Source organism: Tachypleus tridentatus, chromosome 5 (genome assembly GCF_004210375.1).
Source record: "Tachypleus tridentatus isolate NWPU-2018 chromosome 5, ASM421037v1, whole genome shotgun sequence".
Classification (NCBI taxonomy): domain Eukaryota; kingdom Metazoa; phylum Arthropoda; class Merostomata; order Xiphosura; family Limulidae; genus Tachypleus; species Tachypleus tridentatus.
The window spans coordinates 42,262,443-42,277,533 of NC_134829.1; the positions used below are offsets into that span (position 1 = coordinate 42,262,443).

The 15,091-nt window shown below is 34.6% G+C and overlaps 1 protein-coding gene across 1 annotated transcript in view; it reads left to right on the forward strand.

The window, feature by feature from the left end:
- The window catches only part of LOC143251010 (adenylate cyclase type 2-like), a 178,744-nt gene that overhangs the window by 85,662 nt on the left and 77,991 nt on the right, over positions 1-15,091 (forward strand). The window contains exons 7-8 of the mRNA XM_076502285.1: positions 6,586-6,713; positions 12,999-13,157. Of these exons, the coding sequence (XP_076358400.1) occupies positions 6,586-6,713; positions 12,999-13,157 (287 nt within the window). The remainder of the gene's footprint in view (positions 1-6,585; positions 6,714-12,998; positions 13,158-15,091) is intronic.

A 15,091-nucleotide genomic window follows, 5' to 3' on the forward strand; every position in this document is an offset into this window, starting at 1 on the left:
ACAATATCAAAATTAATCTCACTAATGATGGTATCAATATTGATATCATCAATAACAATATCACATTAATGTCACCAATGATTGAATCAGTATAAATATTACCAATAAAAATATCAAAATTAATCTCACCAATGAGGGTATCAATATTAATATTACCAATACAATATCAATTAATCTCACCAATTATGGTATCAATAATATCATCAATACCAATATCACAATTAATCTCACCAATTTTGGTATCAATATTAATATTACCAATAATAATATCAACATTAATCTCACCAATGATGGTTTGAGGATTAATATTACCAATATCAATATCAACATTAATATCACAAATGATGGTATCAATATTACAATAACATTAATTTCACCAATGATGGTATCATTATTAATATCACCAATAGCAATATCAACATTAATCTCACAAATGATATCAATATTAATATCATCAATAACAATATCAAAATTAATATCACTAATGATGATTTCAGTTTAAAATCATTTCTTTCACATTGAAATATTACTTTACGCGTTATTTTTGCTTGTTCCAAAAACGAATTGTGTGTATATATATAACCAATAAACATACTGCATTTTAACAAGATTCTAGGCCGGATGTGATAGGAAACATCTGTAAATATTCTTTATAACTCCCTATAAATTACCTCTCACCTCTTCGTTTATGTAACAATTACACATAAAAGTTCTTATAGATCATACCTTGTATTTGCTATTTGACAATGTCTGTAGCATGCACTAAATGTAAATATATTTGGTTTGGTTTTAATGTCCTGTTAATTACAAGAATGCGAAGTTTAAATTCTAACTCCAGGAGAATACGAATCACTGAGCGATGCTGCCATGTTTACAAATTACAATAATCAAGGTATCAGTGTTATTTGGTTTGATAATAATTCTTATATACAAACAACTAACTATGTTATTTTAATTTTATGTGTGATTCTAAATGCGTGGTATATTCACATGAATTTGATTAACTTCAGAGTGTAGACTTTTTCTTATTCTTCATGTGTCAAATCTGCGGCAGACATGGACGACCATGGCATGCCAGACTTCTCTGTTGTCAATCCTCCTTATCAACTCGATGTTGCTCATTGAGTTCTTGGTAACATAGTTATTGAGGCTGTCGATATATTTAGTTCTTTGACACCCTCTACTTTTCCTCCCTTCTATTTTTTCACATAGCATCTGTTTCTCTATCCCATTCTTCCTACAGATGTGCCCTAGAAATTCCATTTGTCTCTTCCTTATAGTTTTCATGAGGGACCTTTTGTATCCTGCCAGTTCCATGACTTCCACATTTGTTTTTCTTTCAGTCCATGATATTTTTATCATCCTTCTAAGGAACCACATTTCAGCAGCTTCTAATCTCTTCTCTGTATCTTTGTTCAGTGTCCAGCTCTCACAGCCATATAAGAGAACAGATTTTTTAGTTTGGCTTGCCATAGGTTTTTCTTTGCAAAATGGTACCTATAGTAGGTTGCAATTACTTGCTATAGGAGCAGTGTCCATACAGGACCGTTCTGCCCAGCCATCCTTAGATTGGAGTCATCTGCCTGGCCAGATTGAGTGTTGCGCCATTAATGACACTATGTCAATTGCCTCGAACTCCTCCACCACCTGCCTTCCATGACTTCATCGTAACCCTGGCACGGGGGGCTAAATGGGTACTCGGTCTTGCCCAAGGACCTCCCATGGGCTAGCTGAGGGAAGGAGCGCCTTACTGTTCCTTTGTCAGAGCGTGCTCTGACCCACTACCCATAAGTATAGACTAGATCCACTTATTACAAGCGATCTGACAAGATACAGTATCATGCGACAGTTCTGAATATATACCAGCTACGTTTAGGTCTAAGATTAACTGGACTGAACAGAAAATATAATACTCTAAGATCACAATCTTTATCCACCTGTAAAAAGAAAAAATTATAACCCACATAATCGTAAACTATTTCTGGATATCCTTATTTGAGGGGGGATTCCTGGACTGAAAAACTAAACACTTCGAGAATTAAAAAAGAACTGTCTTGAAACCAAGTTTTGGGTTGCGTACCACATCAGTATTCAATCTCTCTCAACATTCATAGTTCGGGACAAGACATTGCTCAATCAGCCAATGGCGAACCAAAGTACTCTGTAGTGTTTTGACATGGCCAAAAATGTGACATTATAGAGTATAGGGAGAACAAAAAATTCACAAAGCTAATTCGAACGATTTTTTGGGACATGTTTTATATGAACTGGAACATGTTCAAAGCTATTGAGACAGTTTGTATCAGTTGCGCTCCATCCACTGCGAGAAACCGAATCTCCAACTTTAACGTTGCAAATTTTGCAAGTTTATAAGCTCACCGCTAGCTCACAGAAGAAGGCAACACAAATTTAGACGTAATATCAATACTAATCAAAGAAAGAAATCGATCACATTTCTTACATTCATTTATTCAATCATTCAATCATGTACGCATCTATTCAGTTATTTAATTAATTACTATATTTTCCTTAACGTTCGCTGCAGTAACAATGTACATCACGTTTCCTTGAAATCAAAACAAACTGTGTAGCAAAGAAAATATATTTGACAGATCACTTCTGTTGTGTTTCATGTTTCGCTTAGAAAATTGAAAGTGAAACGTCCTTGATATAAGAACAGACAAAGACAGCAGGTACAGTAAGGGATTTACCACACACAACAAAACAATCACGTATCCAGAAAAAAAAAAAAAACTGAATAAATGGTAACTTGATTATGCCCTTCTCATAAGAGACCATTACCAAGGGTAAATAATCATCGACTTTATAGATAAAAGCTATTTAGTTGGTGTGATTTTGAGAAAGAAATCCGGAACCTCCAAGTTATCCTTTTATCCGGTATTATAGTCGTACGAAACATAGCTAATATCATTTTATCGTTTACGTGACAGCGGTAGAACCAAAATAAGATTACAGAATTACCCAATAGAGGTTATTTGGGTGACGTTTGCTCAACTTTTATAAGCAAATAAAACTTTTGGTGCCAATTTACTGAGGCTATAATTCCTCAAAAGATAATAAGTTGATTATATATTTACTGGAAGAAAAAAAACAAACAATATCGTACTAAGACACTGATTAACGAAAATGTAACAAAAAGAGAAACGTAACAAACCTGTTTGTCATTTCCAATACAAACCTGTTTGTCATTTCCGATACAAACAGAAGAAAAACCGTATTTCTCTGTCACAGAGAGTTACCGTACCATAACAACGTTGCTCTTCTGTGATGGCATAAGTAAGGTTAAATAAATAACAATAGTTTTCCACTAACAAAAGAAGCGTTGAAGATAAACCTACAATAAGAGTGATTGAGTAATAGCTTGAAGACTATGTATCTTAAATTCTGTAAAATACGACTGTATATTAAACTGCCACGGCTTCTATATTGGAGAAACAAGTAGAAAAATGGAAACCAGATTCAAAGAACACAAAAAGTCACCTTCACACGTTTTCGAACACTGCATATCAAATGAACACAACATAACCATAAAAAATAACCCAAATACTAAATAAAGAAACAAACACAAACAAACGCAAAATTAAAGAAGCCTTACTCATACAACAACTCAAGCCCAAAATAAACCAATATAAAGGAACACCTTTATACCTATATTAATAAATATAATCGGACATCTAAGCGCGCCATCTACATTCCTACATTCAATTACACAACCCCCTTCAAACATGTAGTCAGCTGTCGGTCACTTACCTCTTTCCTTCTTTGTAAACCTGACGATGACCGAAAAAGGTCGAAACGTTTTTCGAGTCTCTGCATAAAAAAAAAAATATCAACCCATACCAGCCGTTTCTACGTATGTACGTATATTAAACTTTACTGTAACTGAATAGAAAGGTTAAGTTTAAATAAACCTAAAACAATCATTTTGACACCATTTGACATTTTGTTCTGTGCAATGCGCGTGAAGAAGAGGTAAAGCATTTTTCTTGTAAAGGTATACCTGATAATTATCCGCAAATTTACCCATCTATATTTCTTTCTATCTATCTATTTATCATAATTCCGAGATACAGGCTGCATATTATAATTGCTGATGTACCTGGCTGGCCATTAAAAACATTCTAATCATAATAAGTTTCAAATTTATTTTGTATATGTGTGTATAAATCGACAGTCCTAGAGATATCAGATACACTAATTGCAAATAGACGATTTTAAGTAAGCACTATAAAACAATAATAATTTAATTAATATGAATACAAATTGCAGTAGGAATCATTGTGTATTTTATTGGCTAAATCAAATTAGCAAAAAATAAGGTGATTGGTTTATGATTTGAAATTGGTTACCACGTTGGCTCCTTTTACACGAACCATCAGTAAATGACGCTATACTTACTTTTTAAAGGGCCACTTATTGACTGGAACACAAAGGCTACATGTTTAGATGAGTGTGGGACATCAAAACAGCATTTCTTTTCAAAGTCCGCCATTTTTCTAAAGTTTTTTTTATGTTTTATTGACTTGATAAAATCGTATATTGTATATAATAATAAACTAAGCAAATAACTTTATTTAGACATAAATAAAAAAAATAAATTTTTAACAACACTGTTATTTTGACATAGTTAATATAAGAAAAGCATAACAAATATTTTTAAAGCGAAATGCTATATACATTTTTCTAACATACTGCGTTCAAAAAAGATAATAAACAAATAAATTATTTCACCATGAAAATAAAAATAATGAACTGTAGAAAGCAATACAAAGTCACAGTCATTATTATAGGTATAATATGAAGTTATATGACCTAATGTCTTCACATTCATCAAAGTATGTGCGAACGTTTTAGGTCTTTTCGTCCACTTCCTTCGCAATCGTTGTCTTTCTTATTTAACTGTAGCAGCCAATGTATCTTTCATAAATTATTCTGTTACACTTGTCTCTTCAATGTAAGTCTTCATAATGTGTTGTGTGTTGTCTCTTCCTGCTGTTGTCCTTGGTGTTACTGCTGCTTGAGTATTTACTTGACACAGTGTTTCAATGATTGATTTTCGAAACTCACGCATTTGTAGTTTGTGTGTGTGTGTGTGTGTGTGTGTGCTTTATTGAATAACACCAAAGCATTCTAACCGCTGCGCTTAGAAAAACTTAAAGGCAACCTTATGATCCCATCTAACACTCTTTCTAAGTGACGAGAAATAACTGGACATTTGATCAGATATGTCTATTCTTTGCTTTACGATATTGTAATTGAGAAATATTTCTGGACTTTTGACACCCACATCATTGAATATCTGTCCAGATTCCTTGAAGCTCGGATCATGCTTCGTTGACAACATAAGAACATCACATTTGACCTTCCATTTTGTAATCATAATTCCATCATCTTATTGGCGACCTAAAGTTTCCTCCTTCTTGAGTTTCGCATTTGTAATTTCCTTGGGTTTACCATTTTTGTTCGTTCGTAATGTCTCCACAAGGTGGCTTTGATACTTTAACGGCTCCTTTGCCAAATCGATTGATGTAGAGAAATTATCTGCAGCGATTGTTCTCCCTGCATCTAAATAGTCTTTAGCAAGATCAAGGACTATTTGAGTTGCATGGATGAATCCATCTAAGGGACGCCGTCACTGTTGCTGTGTGTCATATTTTCCAGCAAAAACAGTGTTGCTACAGATGTAATCTTGGGGATCACATACTTTATACACTTTCAAACGATATTTATGTGCCTTCACAGGATTATATTGATGAAACACTAGGTGAACTCGTAATGACACTATTGTTTTGTCTACTGCAATACGTTCACCTGGAATATTAGCTCTTGTAAATTTTTTTACAAGAATCACAAGTAACATTTACAACGCTAAAATCAGCGGTTCGATTCCCCTCGGTGGGCTCAGCATGCAACCCTATGGCTTTGCTATCATGAAAAACACACAAACACTCATCATAAGTGTTATAGATTACAAATTGTATGAATAATTCTTCTATTTCGTTATACTTTCAAAGCATAATATGTTTTCTCATTGTTATAAGTTATTCAATACATTACTATAGATATCAAAATAATTTGTTTGTTTGTTTTCTGAAATTTTGCTCAAAGCTACGCGAGGGCTATATGCGCTAGTCGTCCCTAATTTAGTGGTGTAAGACTAGATGGAAAGTAACTAGTCATCACCACCCACCGACAACTCTTGGACTACTACTATTTTACTAACGAATAGTGGGATTGATTGTAACATTATAACGCCCCCAAAGCTAAAAAAGCGAGCATGTTTGGCGTGACGGGAATTCGAAACCGCCACCTTCAGATTACGAGTCGAGCGCCCTAACCACCTGGCCATGCCTTGCCCAAAATAATTAGCAACGTGTGTTTCTTTGTCATTGTTAATAATTGTTAGTGTTTGTTTAATTTCAAAATTAATCAATGAATGTCTTTAGATTTATTTGGTCTGTTACCACATTTCTAGGTCTAGCCACGTGTAGAGCAGTATAGAACTAAACAATTTGGAAGTATGTCTTTTATCTATCACTGTGTAATAGATTTCTTTTTTTACAGGAAAATCAGTGCATGAGGATAAAAATTCTCGGAGACTGTTACTACTGCGTTTCGGGGTTACCTGTTTCTAGGCCTAATCATGCTTATAATTGTGTTAGAATGGGCCTTCAGATGATTGAGGCTATCAGGTAAAAACACATGAAACAAACTGACTATCAATAATCAATCATTAGATTAATTTTAAATAGTAACAAAAATCATGATGGTTCTCAAAATAAAAAAAAAAGAAAGCCTGGATTACTTATAATATTGTCTTATAGAAACTAATGTAATTACAAACTTACAGCATGCTCTATCAACTGAAACTAGAAAGATTTGCCACACGTTTAGAACACATTGAAAACAGTAATTTTGTCACAGTCTTTCTACCTGTACACCAGTGTATTTTCATTAGGCTTAAAGACACAAGAAGTCTAATTAAAAGCAGAAATTTTAAGGTGAAATTGGTCGAACAATTCTTATTTTCCAATCAGATAAAACATTCGTCGCTATAAACTTTTATCTTTCCTTATCAGTCAGAAGAAGTAAACATTGTTCTAAACAAAATATATTTCAATTCAATTATGCAAAATATTATAATCATGATAAGAAACTACTTTTCTTCTGAGGAGAAAGACGAAACTCGCATTCCTTCTACAGTCAGGCGTAATGATATTGATTGCAAACGATTTTTTATTTAAGCAAGAGCTGTCTGCGCTCACCATCCCTAACTTAGCACTTTAAGACTGAAGTGAAGGCAGCTAGTCATAACCACCACCATCTCTTGAGCTACTTTTTTTTTACCAACGAATAGTGGAACTGACCGAACTATATAACGTCCCCACGGTTTAAAGGATGAACATATTTGTTGTAAAAAGGATTCTAACCCACCACCCTCAGATTACGAGTCGAGTGTCCTAACCACCTGGCCATGTCGAGCCTACAAACAGATGAAACAGAGGGTTGAACAAGTGATATCAAAACCAGTTTGAACTTGCACGTGACAAACCCAGCCAATATAAAATGGAGAAGGAATGGATTACATGAAAACTACATCGTGACATCGCTTGCTTTTTATCGTGGAATAATGCCACCAAAAATTAATATGTTTCAGAAAAGGTATGTAAAGCCCTTTTCGACCTTAACTTTTCATACATTCAACTCACAATGACGTGTTTCTATCGAGGAATTAGAATTTCCAATACAGAAATATTCGTTGTGCCTAAAGACAATGAAAAACAAAGTAATATGGATCAACTTTAGGATCTAAGAGATTTAGAAAGAGACCTGCACCAAGCTATAAATCTGCCATGACAAGTAAATGGCGACGACTTGTTACTTGTTAGAATCCATGTCAACAAAGTTCAGTGAAAAAAGCCCTCCTAAAAAGTGTCCAAGTGCGGTATGAACAAAATCTCCGTCTCAAAAGCTGTGGTTGTTGTTCTTGTTTTGAATTAAGCACAAAGCTACACAATGGGCTATCTGTGCTCTGCCCACCACGGGTATCGAAACCCCGTTTTCAGCGTTGTAAGTCCGCAGACATACCGCTGAGTCACTGGGGGCGTCTCAACAGCAACACAAATTACGTATAAACAAGTTGCTTTTACAACATATCCGTCAAACCACACATATTGAATTATATGTGTATTCATGTTATTTCATAGGAAAACGTCCCCAACAAGTCGCCAGATGCGGCAACCATCGATTTCTGGACAGTCGGACTGCGTTTGGAAAGAAAGCACAGAGAAGTGGTGTCTTTTGCAATGACAACCTTACGGCAGATCCAACTGCACCAGAAACAACGAAACAAACACGGCAATTGCAAAACATGGCCGAACATTGTGATGTGAGTTGTAATAAAGTCGTGAAGTTACGAAACAAATATGATATAATGTATCTAATCATTTAATCCCTATGTCGAACAGTTTTTGTTTTTTGAATTTTGCGCGAAGCTACTCGAGGGCTATCTGCGCTAGCCGTCCCTAATTTAGCAGTGTAAGACTAGAGGGAAGGCAGCTAGTCATCACCACCCACCGCCAACTCTTGGGCTACTCTTTTACTAACGAATAGTGGGATTGACCGCCACATTATAATGCGCTCACGACTGGGAGAACGAGGATGTTTGGTGCGAACGGGATTCGAACCCGTTACCTTCGGATTACGAGTCGAACGCCTTAACCCACCTGGTCATGCCGGGCCCAATGTCGGACAGAAAACCATCACCAAAAAACAATTTTTTTCTGTTGAAGTATGTATAATGTGACTTTATGTATTTTGTTTATTACGTGAACGTGTTTACTCGTAAATTTCCTTGAAGTAGTTCACCAAGTGGCTAGAGCACTTGACTCGTAATCCGAGGGTCGCAGGTTCGAATCTCTGTTTCACCAAACATGCTCGTCCTTTTAACGTAAGGATGTTATTATGTGACTGTCTCTGTGTTGAAACGTAAGTTATCGAAATATTGTTCTCACTTGTTACTCACAGAGTTATTAACGTTCGGTCTTGTTGATTTATCTAAGAAAACGTATGGAGATATTTACCGTTACGGGCAGCGGTGTTAAAAGAACTGATATAGGTATCTCAGGTAAATATTTTCATGTTTCAGACCTCCTTAACGAAGCCTGTTTGGTTTTGTTACACGTACTCCATTGATTAATACATGGATGTCTCGTTGTTGAATAGGATAGCGGGAAAGACATTGCAAACATTTTTCAATGCTTATATTTTTAAGATGGTTATGTGAATAATAACAAAAATAACGGTTATTTTAAGGGCTAGCTTATGTTAGGCGTACAGGTACACAATGCGCTGTATATGCTGTCTTCACCAAGGGAAAGGAAACCCGATATCCAACATTATAAGCCTTCGGACTTACTACCGTGTCAGTGAGGAGCACTTCCAATATAAATAGTCTATTTATTATGTACACTTTTAAAATATAATCGAGTTTCGAGATCAGCCCAAATATGCGAAGTGACACGGAGGTTGAGAAAATTATTCAAACATTTATCTCCTTTTCAAAATATATACAATAACAGAAAGAAAACGGAGTGCCATGTAAACATTCAAGTATTAGGATAATAAAAACAATACTTAAAACAAAATGTTTCCGTCATCAAACAGTGCCTTTACTAAAGACAAAACGATACCTCCCCCGTTACACCAAACACTTTCAGCCGTGGGGCCATTATAAGGTGACGATCAATCCCACTATTCGTTGGTAAAAGAGTTGGCGGTGGGTTGTGATAACTAGTTGACGTCTCTCTAGTCTTGTAATGTTAAATTATGGACGGCTAGCGCAGACAGCCTTGATGTAACTTTGTGCGAAATTCAAAACATCAAAACAAACCAAAACGATAGCAATGCCAAAGTCTGTCTTCACTTTAAAGACACGGTTGTTCTTTCGATATGTGAAAGTCAAGTGTTTTACAAGCTACTACCAATTAATTATTCTCCTAATTGAACAATAAATAACACTCTTATTAATTATCTCGTAAAGAGGTTTGTAGAAAGACACCGAAAATGTTCTTTGAATGCTCGGCTATTTTATTAGGTCCGGCATGGCCAAGTGTGTTAAGGCTTTCGACTCGTAATCCGAAAGTCGCGGGTTCGAATCCCAGTCGCACCAAACATGCTCGCCCTTTCAGCCGTGGGGCGCTATTATGTGACGGTCAATCCCACTATTCGTTGTTAAAGAGTAGCTCAAGAGTTAGTGGTGGGTGGTGATGACTAGCTGCCTTCCCTCTAGCCTTACACTGCAAAATTAGGGACGGCTAGCACAGATAGCCCTCGAGTAGCTTTGCGCGAAATTCAAAAACAAAAAATTAAATTAGTGAGGGTTAGCGCGAAATTTAAAAACAAACAAACTAGCAATTCATGACAACCACTACCCTTTTTATCTCACAAGTGTGTTTTTGTTTCCTCTAAGTGTATTATTTCCTCTTTAAGTATATGTTTTTTATTTTCTCTAAGTGTATTTTGTTTCCTTTTTAAGTTTATTTCTAGATTTCTTGTGAGTGTATTATTTCCTCCTTAAATTTATTTTAGCTTCCTTTTTTGTATTTTTTGCTTCTTTTTTAAGTAAAAGAAATTTTCTGTTGATTTTTTGTATCATTGTCTATTTATTTATAATTTGATATCTAAAAAATTCTTTAAAACAAACTCAATTACGTCACTAATTTCGAATTTTTCTTCGTTTCTGGTTGGTGTGTTTTTGTATATATATATATATATACCCCTTTTATCTCATCGATGTGTTTTTACAGTTTTCTTCCTTCTTTTTTTTACTTTTTATGTTTCCGAAAGTCAGATCTGCGAGTACGTTTTATGTTTACACAAGAACGTCTTCTGCCAATTCTTCTTTAGGCTTAACAACAGGATCGACGACATTAACTTTCCTTTCTTGTCTGGTTAAGTAGCACGTGACGAGATATTTTCCCACAGCTCGAGTGACAAGATTTTGAAAGGTTCAAACTGCAAGAATAAAAAGGCAGATCTCGTCGAAAATGATGATAACTTCCACTCGATCGACATGTCGATCATTTATGAAAACTTTGAGTGTCATCTCAAACTTCACGAATTGCTATCATAACACAAGGTATTCAAGAGTCTCGGCAAAAAGTACGCTATCACGTTCTCTCTGAATCAAAGACAAATTATGACAATTTTCGTAGATCGCAGGGTAGTGTATCACATCCCGAAATCCGTAAGCCTAATTGCTGCGTAAGGAATGAGTTAGAAATCATTTTATTGCGTTATTTTCCTTGTATCGAATAATCGTAAAGGTGTTTTTACTAGTCAATCAGTCTCAACAGTCAACCAAGCAGTGTACTGTTACTAATTGTAGGGTAAATAGAATTTTAGGTTGTATCTACAAAACAATATTAAATACAAGTGTAAAAATGTTATAATTTAATTGTACAGTTCACTGGTTAGGCCACATTTAGAATATTTTGTCCAGTCTTGGGCTCCTTACATTAGGAAATACATCAAGCTGTTGGAAATGGTTCAGAGAAGGATTACTAGAATGGTGCCGGAATGAAAGGGTTATCATAAACACCTAAAAAAGTTTGACATATTTCAGCCTCTCCTCGTATGAGAAGGAAATTGATAGTGTTGATCCATCGTCTTTTTTTCATATTTAACAGTGAGGATAGTCGGACTAGGGGACACAACTGTAAATGTTCACAGGGTAGGAGTCATCTCAGCTGAGACAATTTTATTTTTCTAACAGGACGGGTTCCCTTCAGATGTAGTGAAGGGAGCAAATTTAAGTGACTTTGAGAAAAGCTTGATAAGTATATGATTTATAAGGGATGGCTTTAAGGTTTTCTAAGTTTGTGTAGGATGTGGAACGGTTTAGATAGACCAACAAGTCCAATGTTGTCTCAAAACGTTATGTTATGTTATCATACCAAACTAGGCCAGTCACAAGCCAAGTTTAAGCCATCTTGCTATTACTTTAGCTGTCCTCTTTTCCCTTATACTGGTATTGTTCATACACATACCTCATAGGAAATCTTCATATTTCCCCTTCTTCACCAGATCGTCAGTACTTCCTCACGCTCACATTATCAAGATAAGCTTTACACAGAATAATATTCGCTTTTCTCTCCATTTTATGGCAAGTCGTTGGATACACTCGTAACTTTATCGCTCCTGTAAGAGGACTTACTTCTCTGGGGCACTTGACAGCAACTCATGTGATGTCTCTTATGTCAAACTTGTTGTTTGATGCGCCATTGTGATCGCATCTACACCTGCTACACTTATAACACTTTGGACATTTTGCTACTTTACATTTGTAGATTACTTTTAAATTCAACCTCAGTTCCATGTCAATGAGACTAAACTGAGCTAATTGTCTCAGTAGTTCCTAACGGGTTTCACAAGAAGTTCGGAAATGGTTAGTTTTCCATAAATAGTGTTCTACAACAGTGCTATAACCATTGTCTGAATTATGGTAAAAAAAAAATCACCCAAATCTACTTCAAAGAGAAACTATCACAACTTTATTAGATGTTATTCAGTTATATATCGACGTACATTTCTGGATTTCTCATTAAAAATATATATAATTCTGTAGACTTTTAGATAACAAACACAATTAAGATATCGGATATGGTTTCTACAGAACGCTCTATCATTTCTGTTGTCTTTGAGTCAGAGATTTCTCATTAAAGAAATCCAGGATGGTGGAATGTATTATACAGCGCACGCTCTCTATTATTTTATTTATTAGTGAAAATGTTAATTAATAGCTCTTTTAGTTGTGCTAAACCTTAACTTAAGCGTAATATTTTTGTTGTTAATGTGAAAGAAACGACATAAAAAACTAAAACATATCATTTTAAAGTTATTATAAAAATATTTAGTCCTTGTCAAAACTGTGGTATAAGAAATTAAAATAATAATTATGTTCTTATGTGTTGCAGAGTTGTACGTGAGGCTACTGAAGTAAATGTGGACATGCGCATTGGTATTCATACAGGAAATGTTCTTTGCGGTGTACTGGGTCTCCGTAAATGGCAGTATGACGTTTGGTCTGATGACGTCACGCTAGCCAATCACATGGAATCTTCAGGTGTTCCAGGGTAAGATTTGATGTCAAATTTGTAAGCGTTAATATGAATAATATAGCAAGAACTCGCTGTAACAAATAATATTTGAAATAATTTCTATTGTAGATATAAATAGTTTTATTCTTCATTTCCTACAAAAGAGGCTAATCTTTCTAATCGTTTGCTTTACTACAACTGTAATATATATATATCATTCGAATACCCCATTTTTATGTATTTCCATACCAGCCATAACTTGCGCTTGCCCGCTTCAAACGACTATAAAAAGAAATATAAATCTATCTATAACATAAAGAAAATGACGGCCATTGTAGGAATGTCGTAAAAGACGACAATATTAGATACAGTGCTGTATTTTACTGCGTTTTTTGTCATCTATACAGAAAATACGACTCCTCACTTCCAGATAAATTGTGTATCTTTCTGTATCAGACCCAAAGCTACGTCTTAGTGATACGCTAACCCGATTCCGTCTAAATTTTACCTTTTAATACTAATCTAAACTAACGTAATCATAAAGGAACGTTGTTATCATATATTTTTATAGGCATGTTTGATCAATTATAAAGTGCGATAAGATATGGAACTTACATACAAGGACGCACGCACGCGCACAAATACAGACTCACATAACATTCTTTTGGAAAATAGGCTTACTAACTCATATAAATGGGGTAATTTATTCATCAACAGATATAATAATAACAACTCTTTATTCAACTATGCAATTTTTATCTATTCCTACACATCTTACGACTATTTATCCATCTATTGTGTAAGTACAATTGAAGACAAAATGACAACAATAAGAATTATTGGTGTGGTTTATGTGTTATGTAGGATCCTAGCAGATACTTAGCTACCTTTAACGTTAGTATTTCGTATGCATACACTAATGTCAACTGAACAATCCTTGTAGTCATCTACCTTTAGTCTTTCATTAATGCCAATGTCTGGTAGTCATACACTAATGCCAACTGAACAATCCTAGTAGTTAGCTACCTTTAGTCTTTCTTTAATGTCAATGTCTGATAGTCATACACTATTGCCAACTGAACAATCCTAGTACCGTGTTTCTCCGAAAATAAGACAGGGCTTATATTAATTTTCACTCCAAAAGATGACACTAGGGCTTATTTTCGGGGGATGTCTTATTTTGATATATTAAAAAAATGAAGTTACAAAGTAAAACTATTAAACTAACCATTTAAAATAAACTATTATTAAACTATTAAACTAACTGATTAATACTTAAACAAACTAATTAACTAACTATTAAACTAATTAATAAATTAATTTTTTTTTTATTTCTTTCCTCTTCCTGCCACTCTTAACTAGGGCTTAATTTAAGGGTAGGGCTTATATTAAAACTATCCCCAAAACTCACACTAGGTCTTATTTTATGGGAAGGTCTTATTATCGGAGAAACACGGTAGTTATCTACCTTTAGTGATTCAATAATGCCAGTGCCTAATAGTCTTACACTAATGTAAACTGAACAATCCTAGCAGTATCTACCTCCAATTATAATTAATATCAGTGTTTCTTATTAATATACGAATGTCAGCTACTTCGTGACAGATTTTAAAAACTAATTTTCACACCAGCGAATGTTAACTTATTTAAAATTAATTATACAGCTTGTCTGACATGTCTGATGATCATATGAAAATTAGAAGTTATTACTTGTAATATTTAACTTATTTACAATGCGCTGTTTAACCATAAGGAAGAAAAACTATGTATTATTTGAATGTACGAACATAAAAAACACGAAAAATATTTTATTTATTTATTATACAAAGTTAAAGGTTTATTTCCGGCTTTTATTATGTTTCTGAATCTCACGACATCAGATAATTGATCAAACAGCAGCAACGGACACGTACGTGAGCGAGTGTAGAAAGTTTTTATTTACTTTGATGTCAGAAGCTATTCTCACATCT